A 17,691-nucleotide genomic window follows, 5' to 3' on the forward strand; every position below is an offset into this window, starting at 1 on the left:
CTTGCAAGGATTGCATGCAACTAAGGTGAAATTCCATATAACTTGGAAAATAAAATTCCAAGGATTTGAAAGCCACCACCTAGAAGAGACCTGCTCATCTTCTGCCACGTTTAGAGCACAATAGTTACCTTTTAAATGCTTATGCATACACTTAGCTTTGGGCAGACGAGTGGTTCAGGAGGCTGGAGTGTGCGCAGGACGAGGATTAGGTTCTGCTCTGCCCGTCTCGGGTTCCCAATTCCCGCCCGGAGGAAGCAGGGAGCGCTGGCTGCATGCCGTGGGCACTGCCGTGTCCCCGCAGGACAGCTCAGCGGGGCCCCTTCCTCCCCGGTGTCTTCAGGGCAAGAATGCTTCAGGGCAAGAATGCTCTTCTCGCATTTAGGCTRCAGAGCTCTAGGTGTAGAGCTACACCTAGTCTAGACATAGATCTACACCTAGACCTCTGCAGCAACGACCCTGGAAGCCGGGGCAGCAGCTCAGAATAAAATGATACTTAAAGCAGAAATACGAGCACTTCAAGAGCAAAATATTACGAAACTCCTACAGCCTTGCAGAAATTTCTGTGATATTTCAGGTTTCTAGTGATGTTAAGTATTTCTTCCTTGCAAAGCAATGCATTGCATGTTTCTAGGTGTTCTCCTCTGGCAGGTTCGTGCCGATGACATAAATCTCCTCAGGTGACCGTGCAAACAGCCAGGGAAGCGGCGGTGCTGCCAGGAGCCTTGAGGGAGATGAATAAGGCCGCCTTGGAGCTGAGACATAATCATTTTTTATTAGACCAGCTCTCGTAGCTTGAAAAGAGCTGACAACTTTTCCAGCCCACATGCCTTTCTTTGAGGTCTGCTGATCATTATGGAAAAGTTTCCTTTTTTAAGAAAAACATTAAAATTGTGGCATTCTTCCAGTAGAAAGTATTTTTCACAGGATTATTATAACTCCATCTCAAAGTAGGTAGTTAAATGCAAAATGCCCAGTGAGCTCCTTCACTTGGGGAATACTGTTTCTTAGATTTTAGTGCGAATTGCCCCTTGACATTTGGTAAACGGGAGGATGCTCTGCACGTGGGGTGCAGAAGCAGTGAAATCCCTAGGAGAAGACTCCATGCAGCTGCTGGTACTTTGGTTTTTCTTCAAATTAAAAGAAACCAGACAACCAAACCATCCAAACAAGCAAGCAAAAGAACAAAAAAAAAAAAAACTTAAAGAACTCTCCGGATTTGGAAAAAAAAATTGAAGTTCAGGACATCTCAGATTATAACCGACTTAAAGCAGTGTCTGAAGCTCCATTTCCCAGACCAGTCCTCCCTGAGCTCCATCCCTGCTTTAGGAGGATGCTCCAGCGTGTCCAGGAGCAYTTACGGTTGGACTTGGTGATCYTGAAGATCTTTTCGAAGCAGGCGCGGGTGGCCCTGGATGCAGTTGCAGCAGCAGGGCCCACCCGAGCGGCATCCCGAGGCATCAGGAGGTGGTTTCTCCCTGTGTTGCAGATGGCCATCACAGCAGCGACCCGTGGAGCTCCTCCAGCGGGATGAACCAGCCCGGCTACGGAGGGATGCTGGGCAACTCGTCGCACATCCCTCAGTCCAGCAGCTACTGCAGTCTGCACCCCCACGACCGCCTGGTACGACGGGCAGCGGGATGCGGGATGCGGGATGCGGGTGCGGGAGGGATGCTCCGCGTGCCCCGTGCGTCCTTGGGAGGCATTGCTGTGTCCCCGGGTACCAGCAATGAGGTGCTCTCTGGGCATCCTTGTGTGTGCTCAGGCATCCTTGGGTGCTTTTGGGCATCCTTGCTGGTGCTTGGTCATCCTTGTGTGGTCTTAGGCATCCTTGTCTGCTCTTGGGCAACCTTATGTGGTCTTGGGCAACCTTATGTGGTCTTGGGCAACCTTGTGTGCTCTTGGGCAACCTTGTGTGCTCTTGGGCATCCTTGCTATTGCTTGGGCATCCTTGTGTGCTCTTGAGCATCCTTGTGTGGTCTTGGACATCCTTGGGTGCTCTTGGGCATCCTTGCTGGTGCTTGGGCATCCTTGCTGGTGCTTGAGCATCCTTGTGTGCTCTTGGGCATCCTTGGGTGGTCTTGGGCAACCTTATGTGGTCTTGGGCAACCTTGTGTGCTCTTGGGCATCCTTGCTGGTGCTTGAGCATCCTTGTGTGCTCATGGGCATCCTTGCGTGCTCTTGAGCATCCTTATGTGGTCTTAGGCATCCTTGGGTGTTCTTGGGCCTCCTTGCTGGTGCTTGGGCATCCTTGCGTGCAATCAGTGGTGTGTTGTCTTTAGGAACAGAAGAAAAATGGAATTAAGCCTGTCTTGAGCAGAGCTGAGGGTTCATTTGGCCATGGAGCAGTGAAGSTGAATTGCATCCGTTCAGTCTTCTGGAGGAGGGTTCTTTGTTTTGGTTTGCTTTTTCTTTTGCTAAAGGAGGAGGCAAAGAACAGACTGCTAAAACGGAAGGCATTTTTCTCAAAACGTATGCAGTTTTAAAAGTAATATTTTCCCATTTCGCACTTCTCCTTCTGGAAGACCACTGAAGAGGAGAGGAAGGAGTAGTGCTRGTTTTAAGGGAGGAAGCTCTTGCTTTAAAGTTAGCAGAAACTTCCTTTGAGGAATTAGGAAAAAAAAATAAATTCAGTTTTGCAAATTGAGAATTAATTTGCAAAACAAATTTTTTTAAATCTCGAATGTAATGAGGTTAGCACAGTGCTATGTAACGCTAATAGGAAGTCAAAAGCAAAAGAAATTGCCTCAAAAACTGCTTAATCATGTCCTTATAAAAAGGCATAATTAGGGCACTAAGCAAATTTAACACTGCTCTGAAGTGACAAGCATATATTACAAAACTGAGCATACCTTTAAAACCCAATTTAATCTAATTTGTTATCTGCGCGGATCCCCATTCATCAGAATTAGGTGGCTGTTGCATGGCGTGAATTCAGGGGAGAACTAAGACTCCGAGGGCCTTGAGCGTGCGAGGCTGGGACCTGTGCTCCTCCAGGTGGGCCTCCATCCCGGCCTCCCTGGGACACGGAGGTGTCCCAGCTTTTCTCCCTGGGATGGGACGGTGCAGGGCCGAGCTCTGGTCCTGATTATTTTTTTCACGGGCATATTAGCAGTTGCCCAAGCAGAGCCTTCGCATGCAAGGAGCAATGCTCACATCCCGTGTTCCTTTCCTCTGAAGTATTTGGCAAGAGCGCTGAGCTTCCTTCCCCGGGGAAGGAGGGAATCACGAGACGCTGTCTCGGTTTGGGTCGTGGAGCAGAGCTCAGCCGGGGTGGAAACACTGGGATGGTCGAAGCCCTTCTGCCTCCCGCGCCGCCGTCCCCAGCACATCCCACTCGTGTGTGCAATTCCAGCCGCTTGGATTCAGGGCGGGAGGCCTGGGCTGCCTTAGAAATGAGTCAAAGCCTCAAATCTCCAGTCAGGGTTGGCAGCAGTTTTCTCATGGGTAGGAAAAGCAGAGTTTGGCTTATGTTTGCTTTTTTTTTTGATAAAACTTCCAAATATCCTGTAAGTTTTAAGTAAAAAAAAAAAAAAAAAAAAAATCCTGCAAAATTAAATAACGCAAATGAAGGAAAAGACACTTTTTAGGCAGCTTAATGTGAAGCCCCCAAGGAGGCAGGAGGTACCAGGTGATGTTGCACTGAAATCACCAAGTCTTGCTCCCAGGCTCGGTGCCCTTCAGTTACTGGTATCCAGCAGCCTCTATTTCCAGGGAGCTCTTCCAAGGAGAGTCTCCAAAGCCCGAGCTCTCCTGCACGACCTCCTCTTCCTGGAAGCAGTGCTGCGATGGAGATAGGAGCGGGGCATGTTCCGGCATGTGTCAGCACACAGTGCCTTCCGCTGATGGAGAAGGGGCTGTTTAGCAGTGACAAAGCCAGGCTCGTGGAAGCCAGGCTCATTGGAATGTAGGTTCAGCAGCGCTGTAACCGCAGCAGGGGATGAAGGGGGCTGTGTCCCGGGGATGAAGGTCTGCGTGGATGCAGCTCCCAGCGTCTCCTGGGGTTATCCAGGCGCTCGCTCCAACAGCTCCATCCATCACCTTGCCCTGATTGCCTGAGACACCTCAGCGGGGATGGGTGCAGGAGGGGTGTGGGGCCAGCCTCTCCTTGCAGCACCTTTAAATGCCAAATGCAGGAAGGGCTCCTACTCCTTCCTCCAGCAGTAGCCGTCCTTGCCGCAGTGTTTCTCTCGTTCCTGTTATTTCTGCAGTTTCATCATCCATTAGGAGTTTCCCCTGTAGATGTGTAGGACGCTCAGTGCACGTTATACATGTGCGATGCGCCCAGGTGTCTGGTGTGCCATGCAGCTCTTCCCGGTGACACCGGGCTGCTTTCCCTGTTGGGTGAAGTGCTGCGGGGTTGGAAACGGTCTCRGTGTTTGAAACGTTGCCATCCTTTCCTTTTTCCATCCTTTCCTTTTCCCCCTTCCCGCCGCGGCGGCCGCAGAGCTACCCATCGCACTCGTCAGCAGACATCAACTCCAGTCTTCCTCCGATGTCCACCTTCCACCGCAGTGGCACCAACCATTACAGCGCGTCCTCTTGCACACCCCCGGCCAACGGCACCGACAGCATCATGGGTGAGTGTCCCGCRGCGTTCCCGGCGCTCCCGGGGCTCCGCAGCCTCCTCCCGGCACCCCAGCACTGGAGTCGAGGTGCAGAGCAATGAGGGGTAGGGAAGGCTGCTGCTTGCCTCAGTAGATCTGGAAAGATGGGAAAATTTTCATTGGAAATAAATACTTTGGGCATGACCTTTGCCTCCCTTGCCTTATGCACTTAGTGCTTCTTTGAGGCTTAATATGAAAATGCAATATTCAACGGGGCGAAGTGCTCCCTTTCAAAGTCTGCATGGGATGCATTACGCTCACCAAGTGCTTGATCCGGCTGGTTTTGAAGTCTAATTTTATTGTCTTTAGGCGTTTAATCCCCGGCAGGGCCCTGTGAAGTGATACCTCCCTGCTCTGCCGCGACGCCCCTTCCCTTCGGTTTTAACGTGGTTCTCACGTTGCGGGGAAGGGGACCGGCCACGGCACCGTGTCCTCCTCCTCCTGACGTTACTGGCACTGCCCTCACCAAATTAACAGCACACATCTGCACGCTTTCCTAAATATTTGGCAAATACCGGTTCATACTTAAATACAGGAAATAAAGAAATACTGCTTTGCCTGTATCTCAAAGAACACATAAAGCTAATTAAATAATTGGTAAATAGGGAACACATCATTTGACACATGTTTCAGATTACACACATGATTCTGTATTGAATGACTGCGAGCAGGACTAATGCAGTAAGAATGGAGGGTGGGTTCAAGCATTAACACATGGGCATCATATTTTTCAAGGTCTCTGAACAAAGAAGAAACTAAATACAGTCTCTTCTTAATTTATCACTGTCTGAGAAAAACGTATCCCGTTGCAGTGTAGTATTTCTGTGCTCAATCTTGCCATTCCATTGAGAATTCTTCCTTTTCGGTGTATTACTTTTCCTGTGTGCGTGACACAAAAATCACTCACTCTCTTTCTCTAAAGGAGCCTAATAGAGTTAAATTTAATTGATTTAATTCATCCTTTTTTTTTTTTTTTTTCCTTTGAACACTTGTGTAGAAGCCTTACAGATAACCAGACAACATTTAGGGATGCAAAATTTTGCAGGGCGCTGGAAGCAGGTAGCAGTTTCAATGCGGGCTCCTGACTGAGCCACCACTAAAAACGTCTAAATTTCCCCTGCAAAAACAAATTACCTATTTTTTTTCTTCTGGACCCATCTGCTGAAAGTCCCACTATGAGAATAAGAATTGCAAGGGGCGCGATGCAAACACGATGGATTTTTGCACAGCTGCAAACGTTCAGCAGGGCTAGCGTTGGTGTGCGGCTCGGCTGAAGGCTGCAGGAGCGTTTCTGGGATCTGGGAGCGCACGGAGCAGGGCTGGAGAAGCGAGCGGCAGGGAGAGCCTTCCTGCAGGCTGCAGGACGGTGGTCGACCCTCGTCCAGGTGCTGCTGATGCCCCAGGTGTGGCCCATGGGGATGCTGAAGCAGCTGGCGCCCCAGGGTGATTCCTGCAGCATTAATCCCGCTTGCTGCTTTCCAATGCAGTGAGCGTTTTCCAAGTGTTTTCCAATGTGTGGCGTGGTGCAGTGCGCCCCGTGGCTTTTCCAGGGGAAACCTGTTCTTCTACCCAGCGGTGCCAGTTCCTCGGAGTTTGGGAGGATCGCCAGCTAGGAATACCAAGGTGGTGCAAGTTTTTCCACTCTCTTTTACATAGAAAGCTCCCTTCCAGACTGCTGTTTTGCACCACAACAGCAGGAGTTTGTGCTAGAATTTAAAGACTAAAAACTCTGCCTGGAATCTCTAATAGATGGCTCCGACCTATCAGTTACACCAGATACTTTGCTAGATATAATTACACCGATTCAGACTCAGATTCCTGGAAGTTTATTCAATAATCTTAAGATTTACAGTCAGAATTGCACCAGCATGATGTGAGAAGGGCATCACTCAGTCCATTTTCCTTCCAATGCATGAGGAAAGTTCCGAGATTAAGCCTAATAGTTAGCGTGCCCTTCAGCAGGGTTAGCATCGATCCATCACAAGGCTGCAGTCTTTCATGGTGCCTCCAGCACATTAATAGCTCGGTGAGTGGGAGAGCAGCTTGAAAGGAGAAGTCACAGCTCCTGGGAGGCGTTTTCAGGTCCTGATTTGCAGCGGAGGAGTCTCGTTTCCGAGTAAGCTCCCCGTTGTGTCCCAACAAACCTTGCTGATGCCTCGCATCGGTGGAGACTGGTCCTCTGGGAGCCTGGAGATCATTGGGTCACCTGTGCGTAGTTGTCTCCTGCCTCRGACCTTTGCTCATCATTAATTTATTAATCAAAACCTTTCTGGAAGTCTGGATTTGACTACTTCAACTCAATTAAGCGCAGTCCGGAAATGTTTGGGATAAACTGTCCCCTTCCAAATTTGAGCGGGTTTCATAGCGTTCCTTGCGCTAAGTTGTTCAGAATGTTTTGCAGAAGAACTTAAAAACAGCTGTCCTGCTTCAGAGCGAAAGCTCGTCTTCCCCACGCTCCCGTCCCCAGCAGCCTGGAAGGATTTCCTTGCAAGGAATACAAAACCAGAGCAAACATATGCGATATTTTCCCAGCCATTTCCCACTCAGGAGCTGCCTGAGCTGGGTGGAATTAGGAGCATTTAAGAGCCTCAGACTCTCTTCTTCTCCATGAGCTCATCCACTCTGTCCTTGAACGCGCCCAAGCTTGCAGCATCCCTGACATCTCTCGCAGACACATCCTGCAGGGTGATGATCCCATGCACCATCGAATCACATTGTGATTGGAAAAGACCTCAGGATCATCGAGTCCAACCGAGCGCAGTTAGCAGGGGTCTGTGCCAGACCCAGCTCTTCCCAGCTTACCTGCTGTGCCCAACCAGCAAACCAACCCAACCCAGCCCAACCTGTCACTTGGCTTTATGGACTTGGCCCTCTTCAGCCTTAAGACCTGCCGTCTGCTCATGTCTGGGAGCTCCTTGCCTACCCAGCACAGCTAAATTCAGCATGGGTGCCCAAGAACCTCCATCCACCTCTTGTTCAAAATGCTTCCTTAGGTCTTACAAGGTCCTCGCAGGGTCTCGTGCTGTCAAGAGCAGCGAAGAGCTCCCACTCCACGTTAATCATGATTTTGGAACCTACATCACATCCGCTGCAGTTGTCCCTTCTCCAGGCTGGAGAACCCTTGCTAGCTTGGTTCCTCCTTTGAGCCCACCTCAAGCATCTTTGTCATCTTGTCACATAGTCTTTTTTATAGACCTTGATGCTCTTTTTTGATGGACCTAGCAGCTCTTTGCACTGTGTTGAAATATGCACGTGCAGAAAGCTTCTGTAGTGCCACAATTTTGTGTGGTCTGGGTTCTTTGTGCTGTATTCCTTAGCTCTTGAGGTTTTCAGAGTGTGTTTGAGGGCTTCTGCTGCTTCCCAGAAAGCTGATGTCTTCCAGGAATTATCCACCACAGCCCCCAGAGTGCTTACGAGTCCCCCCATGTGTTTTTATAGTGTGAGGCTCCATTTTCTCTGTATTCATCCCCCTCTGTTTGTCAGCACTGCTCCATGCATGGCCTTCACACATGGTCGTGCTACAAGAGCAGCTCTCCATGGACAAGCTTATATTTTATTATCCCTAATATATTTTTATCCTTGATAAAACAGTACGACCACAGGATATGTCACCTTTGTTGTGCAGCCCTACCTGTGTAGACTGAGCAGGATAGACCCGTGCACGGGGATTTGCTGACAATATCCCTACATTGTAAAGTCAACCAGTGCTTCTCACCCTTTTCCATCTCTTAATCACTTTTTAATCTGTAGAAATATCTTCCTTCCCTGTTATCTGGAGGCAATCCAGTGTMTTTGAGAGCCTCTGCAGGGAGATTTTGCTGGACACGTCCTGGGAACGCAAGCAGGATTTGCTGGATCCCTTGTTTCTCCCCATACCTCTGGAAGTCTAAGATTCGCAAGACTTGATTTCCCTCCAGAAAGCAGATTTGATGGCTCTCTGAATTCGGARTTCTTGGGTTTTATGTTGGTGTCATGTTTTCTGTGTTGTTCGCTCCAGCCCTACATTGGACCACGCAGTGGGTTTCATGGTGCAACGGGAAGTTAGGCAATGTTGTATCTGGATTTCTTGAGAACTCTTTGAAGTGTCATTTAGCTCTCTTTCTTTTTTCTTTCTTTTTTTTTTTTTTTTTTTTGCATTTTTCTTTTCATTTGCATATTTTAAAGCCTTTACGTTGACACTTCAGCTGGAGCCAATTTTTCTGTGTATTTCCTTGTAAACTCCCACTTGTCCCATGGACAAGGCTGGTGAGAATGATCTGCTCGGCATTTCTGCTGTGACCTTTTCTCCTTGCATTGTCGTATTGCATCTTGCTCACCTGCAGGTCCTTGCAGCTCCATATCTTGGTCCCTTCTTTTGATGGACTGGGAAAACTTTAACTATTAGCTTTTAAAAACTGCTCTTTTCAGATATTTTTTGTTCCTATRTAAATGTAAATTGCACTGAATGGACACCTAAGCCCATCCATTTTACTCGACCAGCACATCTTCTGGATATCTTTCAGAAGCCTAAAATGAAGCAGATTTTGGCTGGGAAAAAAGGAAGCATTTATTTATTTTTCATTTCTGCATGCTGGTGATGCTTTGCAGAACGCAGCCTGTCCGTTGGACCTGCAGCATATTGCTCGCTGTATTTAAACAGTGTTTCRCTGAAGTCAGGAGGGAAAGGATGGACCAACAACTGTTAGATAAAAATAGAAGCTCTTGATAATATCCCACAGTCATTCCCTGTGTAAAACAGCGTGATATGGTGCCTTCTTCTGCAGTGATAGCATGGATTAGATTTTCTGATAGTTGAGGTCCATTCTCTATTTAGGTGGTCCCTAGAAAACAAATTATTTTGTCCTGGTGCTTCCAAAATCTTCAGGTTCATTGATCACAGTCCCCGCTGTGTCTCCTCTCAATGTGTTTTTCTATTCCTCCTGCAATTTTTGCTCGTAGGCCCCTCCTGTTTTCGGTCCTAGCTCTTGCATTGCACATGCGTTCCCGTACAAAACCCCGGCGGTGCGAGAAGTGAAAGCAGACAGAGGGGTCAGCTGCCTCTTAGGGACCTTACGGCAGCAAGTTGCTCCATTTGACTGGACAACAAGAGGAAAAATGCATTTTTTTCCCCATTTTTTTAAGAGAGCAGCATGCATAACCATGCATTTTGGGAGAGGAGCGTGCACAGAACCTGCTGTGCGACGGGCTGCTCCGCACCGGCACTATCCCGCTCCTCATCCCGTGCTCCGTGCACCTCTGCTCCTGCGGAAGCAGCCTGGGCCCGGCTCTATGTGCTTTCCAGGCCTCCCCTCCTCATTTGCCTTCAAAGTCTCCCGTGCAAAGTTTAATATTCGGGATAGCCGAGGAATCCCTTTGTTCTTAGCGGCCGCTCTCCTCCTGCTCCCCAGGCAAATGCACATCTTATTTTTAAAGTCACTTGGAAAAAGGGGGAAAAAAAACCCACCATGCTTTACATTTAGATTCTGAGATTTACATTTAGATTTTAGATTTGCATTTAGAGCTAGTCACTCAGTTTCTGGACGTCTGCCTCGTATTACCCAAATTGCAAACCTTGAGCTTAGGGTTTGCAGTGTTAGATGGGTCTGGTGAAGTCGCATCCCCAAGTGATGCCCCGTTTTCCCTTTCTTTACCTTTGCATTTCCCAGGTGCTAATCCGTAATATCTTGGCGTTTTCCACAGTGGCTCAGCAAAGCAAATCCTAAATGTAAAATATCTCGGGGAGCTAATTTCAAACTGAGCCAACAAATGAACAAAGAACACTGGCATATAAGCTTATTTCCAAGTGTGTGATAGTAACAGAGAAAGTATAACTGAAAGAAAGGAAAAATGGGAGCAAGTGAGGAGCTGAGCAAGCCCTGCTGTACAAAATAAGTCGGAAAGCTTGGGATTATAGCAATTTGAAAAGGTTGTTATAAAGCATTCCAGTACAGGAGAAGTACTGAAAGGCCAGAATGTTATGTAGTCAAGTTAAATGTAAAGTTTTTCCTTTTCTTAATTGGAAMATTTTCTTAATTAGAATGAGAAAATTTTCTTAATTGGAATGAGAAATTTTTCTTAATTAGAAAATTTTCTCAAATGGAAAATAAATCTTCCTTTTCTTAAATACATTACCATGCGTGTTGCAAATGGGAAGTGGCAGGAGAACCGAGACCTGTGCCGTTCTCCCGACCCGTCTCTGCCGGAGCCGCTGCTAGGAACACATGAGCAGGKTGGAGGCCATTCCCAAGTTAGGAAAATAGGGGATTTGAAAGGCAGCATGAGCCATTTTCCAGGTGTCTTGCAGAAAAAGTGTCTCGCAGCCATGTGGTTCTCTCCACACTGGGCTTCGTGGTGCAAGTCCTCATAGTTTGGTGACATTTTACATCTCTTCACCCGAGCAGTGGGGACCTCCTGGCCRTGCAAGAACAGAGCAAAAAAAGGTGCAGTATTTTTAAAATAAAGAAGGTGCCTAAAATGAAAAACAAGCAAAAGAAAACACAGGTCCAAGCTCCAGGTGCTGTTTGTTTCTCATTTTCTAGGGGCCCAACGTAGTGTCCTTTGGGGCCAAAGCAGGAATATTGATCGCCCGCAGTAGGCAGTCCAAGCTGTGCTTTCCATGTATAAATGGATACGTAGGTGCTGAGTGTTCTGGAAAGAGAAAATCGGTGGGCTGTTCTGCCCTAATTTTTCTTTCCTTCCATTTTTCACATGAACGGAGAAGTTGCGATCCTCTTGTTTGAGAGCAAGAAATTGGTAAAACATTTTACCCCAATTTTTCTTTCTTCTGGTTTCTCTTATCAGAAGTGCAATCCCATTGCCTGTGATGGTGAAAAATCATGAAATCAGATATTCATAAAGTATTGAAATACTTTATGAAAATTCCCTTCTGGCTAGGAACACTCTGGGAATCGATAATGCCAATAAAATGTGTTTTGAAGGAAGAGGAGGAGAGGGAAACCAAATACTGCTCTTACTSGTTGGTCCTTGCTGCATGGGGAGCAGGACTAGGGTGACACGAGGCAATAGTAAGAGCCCATGTAACTGATAACCAGCTCGGCATGCGGGCACAGGGAAGTGTAGCTCCCCAGGCAGCCCAAATTCTGTCATTTCCAGCAAGATGGTTCATCTCCATTGTCTTCATAATGCTCCTCTCCGGTAGTTTTTGACATATTAAATGTGAAATGTTGCCCTCGTAGTCAAGAGTGCCTTCGAGTTTCTGCAAGGAGAAAGCTCTTGCTAAAGAGTTAAGTTGGAATATCTTAAAATACAAGCACAGCAACCTTTGATTGGCACCGAGCACGAGCACGGGTCAGGCACGAGGGAAGGAGCCGCTTCTGCACACCAGGCTGCGGATTGCAGCGGGCTCGTCTAGCTCTGAACTTGCATATTTTTCATACCTTTGAGCATCTTCTACTATCAGCAACCTTTCATTTAGAAAAAAATAAAGCCATATGGCCAAGCACTATCAAATATGCAATATATTTTTAAAAAGCAGCGTGTCGAGTTTATATTTTATCTGCAAAAAGAAAAGTGGATACCTACCTTGGCAAACAAATTAATGGCAATTAGCGATTAATTTGAAGTAATTAGCTTTAAAATGCGATTGAATTATGAGTAAGTGGACCGGGAATAGAAATGGATGGTGTCTTTCTGGGTGTTTTTACGCCGGGTCCTTTGTTTTTACCCCACGTCTTTTGTTTTGCAGCAAACAGAGGAAGCGGAGCGGCAGGCAGCTCACAGACCGGCGATGCGCTGGGGAAAGCACTTGCCTCTGTAAGGAAGCATTTACTTGGGAATCCACGCTTGCTGTTTTGGGAAATGGGAATTTTACTGGGAATTGGGGGTCTGGAGTGGGAGAGGACGAGCAGCAAAGGGGAGGGAGGTGCGCTCCGAGGTCGCCCGCTCTGAGCTGCTGCCGCCTGAGGTGTTTAGCGCTCAGTGGAAACGGTGCTTGGAAAGTTTAGACCTGATTTTGTGGCAGAATAGAAAGGAGCAGAGTGGAAATACTAGGCTGCTCACCGAGCGGCAGGGAGGGAGGTCTTTGGGTCTCACACGTTCCATCCATCCACCAAGATGAGGGAGGTTTGGAAAAAAAAAAAAAACCCACAAATCATGATTATTTTTGTGCTACTGAGCGATGTGCAAATGAGGAGTCGTTCTGGCTTTCCCTGGCCTCCCGACGTGGTGTTTTTCATGGCAGGTTCCACCTCCGCGGTCGCTGCTGCACAGCCCGGGGTTGCCAGCGCTGCCGATGCAGGGGACGCCCGTGTCCCCTGTCCCCGCGGGCAGCGCCGGGCTTTGCAGCAGGACCGCTGCAGTTATTTTCTGGGCAGAGTGGGTTCCATTGAGTTCTCATGAGAGTCAATTTTTCTTTTTGCATATTCTTCCAATGCATCCTTTTTTTAAAAAAAAAAAAAAAAAAAATATATATATATATATATAAAATAAAAAGCAAGGCTATCCATGCGGCCTGAAGTGCCTGATACAGTACAGATCCACCCTTGGTGGTGCCCTGACGGACAGGCTCACGCGCCAGCCCCTTCGCTTCGTTTGGGCTGATAAGGGATCTCAGAGTAACAAAGCGAAACCAAAAAAGAAAAAAGAAAWAAAAAGCCCTAAACAAGCGATTTTGCAAAGCGCTCCAAGGCTTTGTGCGATGACGCTCATCCGTAAAGCGGTTTCTGGAATAAAAACGCGCCCGCGTGCCAACCCGTGGCTTAATTGGCTGGCGTCTGTCTCCATCGAGATGTCTCAGTCAAAGGATCCTGTTGTCTGGCTTCCTGCATCTAATACCATGTTGTCTTTATAAAGAGAAATAGTAATATTTGAATAAGAGGCTTTTTAACCTGTCCTGCTTTCATTTAAATGAACTGAATGCGTAAGAATTCCATATTTCTTTCTGCATCAGTTTGTGATGGCTCTAGATTAATTCTTTATCATCTTTTAAAGATCTATTCTCCAGATCACACCAACAACAGCTTTTCATCAAATCCTTCAACTCCTGTTGGTTCTCCCCCTTCTCTCTCAGGTATTGTGGTTACAATTCTATTTTACTGAACGTTTCAACCTATTTTTTGGTAGGAGATGCTTTAGGTGAGCTCCTACGGTAGCGGCTGCGAGACGAGCACCCAGCCAGCAGCACCAGGCTGCTCCCTTACGGCTGCAAAGCACGTGCAGGGGCTCGTGGCTCTTGCAGAGATGTTGTCCCAAAGCCGAGGCCACGCCACGTGCTTGGATGTCTTCTCTTGGGCAAAGGCCAGGCAGAATTCGTAGCCAAAAAAAGAACGTGTCTCCGGACCAGCCGAGTCCCTGTGAACCTAATTAATCTCTTGCGTCCTTGGTTTATTATGAGGGCACGTTGACCCAAACCCAGCCCAGTTGGGTTGGAAGGCCAAGCTGGAAGGAGGCAGAGGCCCAGGGTTGCTCTCATGAGCACGGAGCACTTTGAAGGCTTATCTAGGCAGGTTGAGGTTTGCCGGGTTTCTCCAGCACACCTCCCCTCCTTGAGAGCAGGGCTGTGTTGGGAGGTGGCCAAGCCTCCTGAGATGCCCTGCTCTTTGCCTAGGACCCCCCGGATCGCATTAAACACCCTTGGGAATCCCCAAGGACAACCAAGGTGGTGCCCCCGTAGGGCAATGCCATTGGTTCGTGGCAGAGGCAGGATGTCCCCACGTCTCCTGAGAGAGGCAACCAGTGCAAGTGGTGTGGAACAACCTCCAAAGGAACACAGACCTAATCACAGTCTCAAAGCAGGGAGAGCTTTTTGGAAGGACTGGTGGGAGTGAAGCAAGCTGGCAGCATATGAAGGCAGTCTGGAAGGAGGAAAGAAAGCTAGAAGATTGCCCAGGCCCTGTGGGAAGAGGTCCAGGAAGGAGGGCCACCACGCGTAGGTCCCGCACGGCCACCTTGCTGAGCAGGAGCTTGGCGGTGCTTAAATTAACTCAGCTGGYATCTCCGCCGCCCCCAGAGCCATGCCCGGCACGGGGTCCGTGCTGCGGGAAGCCACCTTCTGCCATAAACGTTGTCTGAAATAAGTCCCCAGCCTCAAGGGAGGTCCGGGCACCCCGAGCCAGGGGTTGCCATCGATCCCGGGCAGAGGATCCAAGCGGAGAGAAAACTGCATGCTCGGTGACTGGGCTGCGTGGCTTCCTGCAGGTTTTACTTTGAAATTAGTTAAAAAAACCTAGTAGCTAGTGTCCAAAGAARTGAAAATGAGGAATCTTAAGTCCTTTAGACAAAGGACTGATGGYGCTGAGCGTGCAAGGCGCTTTTCCCTCACGGACAGCGGAGGCTGGTTAGAAATTATTTCCAAAGAAAGGATTGCTTTTCACTGCTCCAGCCAGTGTTACACAAAATCCAGAGGAAAATAAGAATTAAAATCCATGGAGACTAGAAAAGAGAAGATTTAAGTTTTAATTAGCATTAACAGAATTTTGCCTTCCATGAGAAAAAAAAAATCACACGCTGAGCCTAAAAAAAGCCTGCCGTGAGCTCCACCCCGGCCTGCCTCCGTCCAAGTGAATGCCGCTCAACTCAGAGGTTAACATTAAAATCTGAATATTTCCATCTCAAATTCTTAACCTTGCTCTGTAAGATCAGCCAGAAGATCATTAATTTAGAAAAAAAAAAAAAAAAAAGGAAAAAAGAAGCACTCTAAATTGTCTCATCACTGTGCTATAAATATAAGCCGTTGGGAAAATCCTTGCCAAGCCATCTTTGCCCGTGTTTGCTTTGCTCCTCCACGAGGGCAAGTCTCTCTCATTAGAAAACGCTGCTGACGACCGGGAGAGCTTTCATTCCCGCACGCAGCAGGAATAGCTCAGGAGCAGCGGATGCGGACCAGGGTTTTCCTGCTGGACCCTGGGCACCCTCAGCCACCCGCGGAGCGCGCAGCCCCTGTGGGTGCAGCCCCGTGCCACGTGCCTGGCTTCGGCTCATCCTTTTTCCTCATTTRTTTTTTCTTCTTTAGATTTTGCGAGTGTGGGTGGTACCGCACGTGGAGCCGGGCTGGGGCCCTGCTCAGAGGGGCTCCTCGTGGCCCGGGGCCTCGCGCGGGTCTGGCTGCTCCATCGGTGCTCCCTGTGCTCCGCAGCCGCCGGGGGCTCCGTGCGCAGCGTCTACACGCTGTGCTACCACATTCCTTTATTTTTTTTTTTTTTAATTTTCTTTTTTCGCCCATGTATATTTTGGAAGTTCTCCATATGTCTGCTCTATTGTCTATCTGGAATAGGGCATTTACATGTCTACAAAACTGTCCAAAAAAGTTTGAAAGACCTTTCTGTTTGCACAGTTCTAATGGTAACTCCCATTTTACTATTAGCAGGCACAGCTGTTTGGTCTAGAAATGGAGGTCAAGCGTCATCATCTCCCAATTATGAAGGTCCCTTACACTCTTTGGTATGTTTTGATTAGCGACCTCCTCTGCCTCAGTGTTTTATTGCTGTTCTTTCCATTTCTCATCCGTTCTTCTCACACAGGTTTTCATTTTGYTAGTGGCCGCTCTGCCCTGCATCCCGGCGCGCGGGATGGGGTGAGCGGGGCAGCACAGGCGATGGACAAGTTGGTTGAGCAGTGAGAGGAGCGAGAAGCTCTGCGTTTGTCTCGTGTGGAGGCACCACRGGATGGTCTTGGTCCAGTGGTGCATCGTCCTGGGCGAGCAAGGAGTTGGTGCTAGTGCAATGCTGGGGATCGTGGTGGTATTGATGCAGTTTGTTGGCTTTCCTTAACRGAAAGATGCTCTAAGCATTGAAGCTGGTCAGAAGCACGTTAGGCCCAGCTTGCTGGGACRTTGTTTTGAGGAATCCAGTATCCTCTGTCTTGGTCTTCTCTKCTCGTTGTTTGTCCAGGAATGTCAAGGAACGAGTTTAAAACACCCGGCATTTTGTCAGGGGTGAAATAAAGAGGAGGAGGAGGCTCGGAGGTGACCTTGTCACTCTCTGCAGCTGTCTGAAAGGAGGTGGTAGCGAGTCGGGGGTCAATCTCTTCTCCAGAATAACTAGCAACAGGACAGGAGGAAACGGCCTCAAGTTGCGCCAGGGGAGGTTCAGGGTGGACATTAGGAAGAACTTCTACATGGAAGGACTAGTCAAGCACTGGAACAGGGTGCCCAGGGACGTGGTGGAGTCCCCATCCCTGGCAGTGCTGAAGCAGTGTGTAGATGAGGCACATAGGGACATGGCTTAGCACGGATGGTGGGGGTGGGATTCCAGTTGGACCCAAAGACCTTGAAGGTCTTTTCCAACCATAGTGATTCTATCAATCAAGAGCATTGAGGTCACCAAGTTGCTTCAGAGTGGAGAGGAGAGCAAGGAGGTGGTGTCGGAGCTCAGCCTCCCACCGCGGGCGAAGCTCCGGTGACTCCCGTTGGGTGCTGCCCCGGGAAGGACATTACACGGAGCAGGTTTTCCACCCCACAGAGGACTTCTGGGAGGGACCGTGCTGGTTCCTGCCGCCTGCCTGGTGGAAGGGCTTTTTTGGTTGTTAGGTGGCTTTTGGAGAGCAGTGGTTTTGCTAAGAGATGTGGTGAAGAGCTCCCTAGATTGCAACTAGCTGTTTGTCGTGACCACACCAAAATAACCTATTTTGGTTATTTTAACTTAAAATTTACTTTAGTCTACTTTAATCTACAGTTACCCAAAATCACCTGTTTTATAGGTGATTCAAGGCGGCCCTCTTTTCCTCTCCCTTCTCTCGGGCAGGTTTGGGGCGAGACAGACCATGTCCCTGGGGTGGCACAGGGACACGGGGACCCGTCCTGCCCCGCATGGAGCTCCTGGGCTCCCCATGTGGAGGGCAGTGGTGGAGGGAGCGCGGGCAGGACTGCTCTGTGCACGGCCCCGCAGAGCCCAGGGTGGACTTAAGGAGGTGCATTTACTACTGCTTTTACCAGAGGTGCATGGAAGGTGTCCGGGGGATGCCTGTCTGCAGGGACAGGCAGCAGCAAGGCGTGATGGAGCTTGCAAGCTGGTGGTGCCTCTTTTCCTCTTTGTGCCTTAGATAGGGGGAGGAAAACCCCAACCCCCCTGCCAGGGACTGCTTAAAATCCAGAGGCATGTTTGGTTCTTTGCTTCTTCTCCTTTTTTATTTCTATTTCTTTTTTTTTTTTTTT

General features: G+C 48.6%; 1 protein-coding gene across 6 annotated transcripts in view; it reads left to right on the top strand.

Annotated features, from left to right (window-relative positions):
* Nucleotides 1-17,691, top strand: part of TCF4 (transcription factor 4) — a 147,323-nt gene that overhangs the window by 112,760 nt on the left and 16,872 nt on the right. For 3 of the 6 annotated variants that reach the window (XM_026039196.1, XM_026039208.1, XM_026039231.1), the window contains 5 exons: nt 1,487-1,620; nt 4,445-4,577; nt 12,289-12,356; nt 13,533-13,611; nt 15,904-15,980. In XM_026039196.1, the coding sequence (XP_025894981.1) occupies nt 1,487-1,620; nt 4,445-4,577; nt 12,289-12,356; nt 13,533-13,611; nt 15,904-15,980 (491 nt within the window). The remainder of the gene's footprint in view (nt 1-1,486; nt 1,621-4,444; nt 4,578-12,288; nt 12,357-13,532; nt 13,612-15,903; nt 15,981-17,691) is intronic. The other 3 variants (XM_026039201.1, XM_026039216.1, XM_026039225.1) reach the window with 2 other exon arrangements.

This window comes from Nothoprocta perdicaria, unplaced genomic scaffold (genome assembly GCF_003342845.1).
Source record: "Nothoprocta perdicaria isolate Ctin4 unplaced genomic scaffold, notPer1 scaffold_10, whole genome shotgun sequence".
Taxonomy (NCBI): Eukaryota; Metazoa; Chordata; class Aves; order Tinamiformes; family Tinamidae; genus Nothoprocta; species Nothoprocta perdicaria.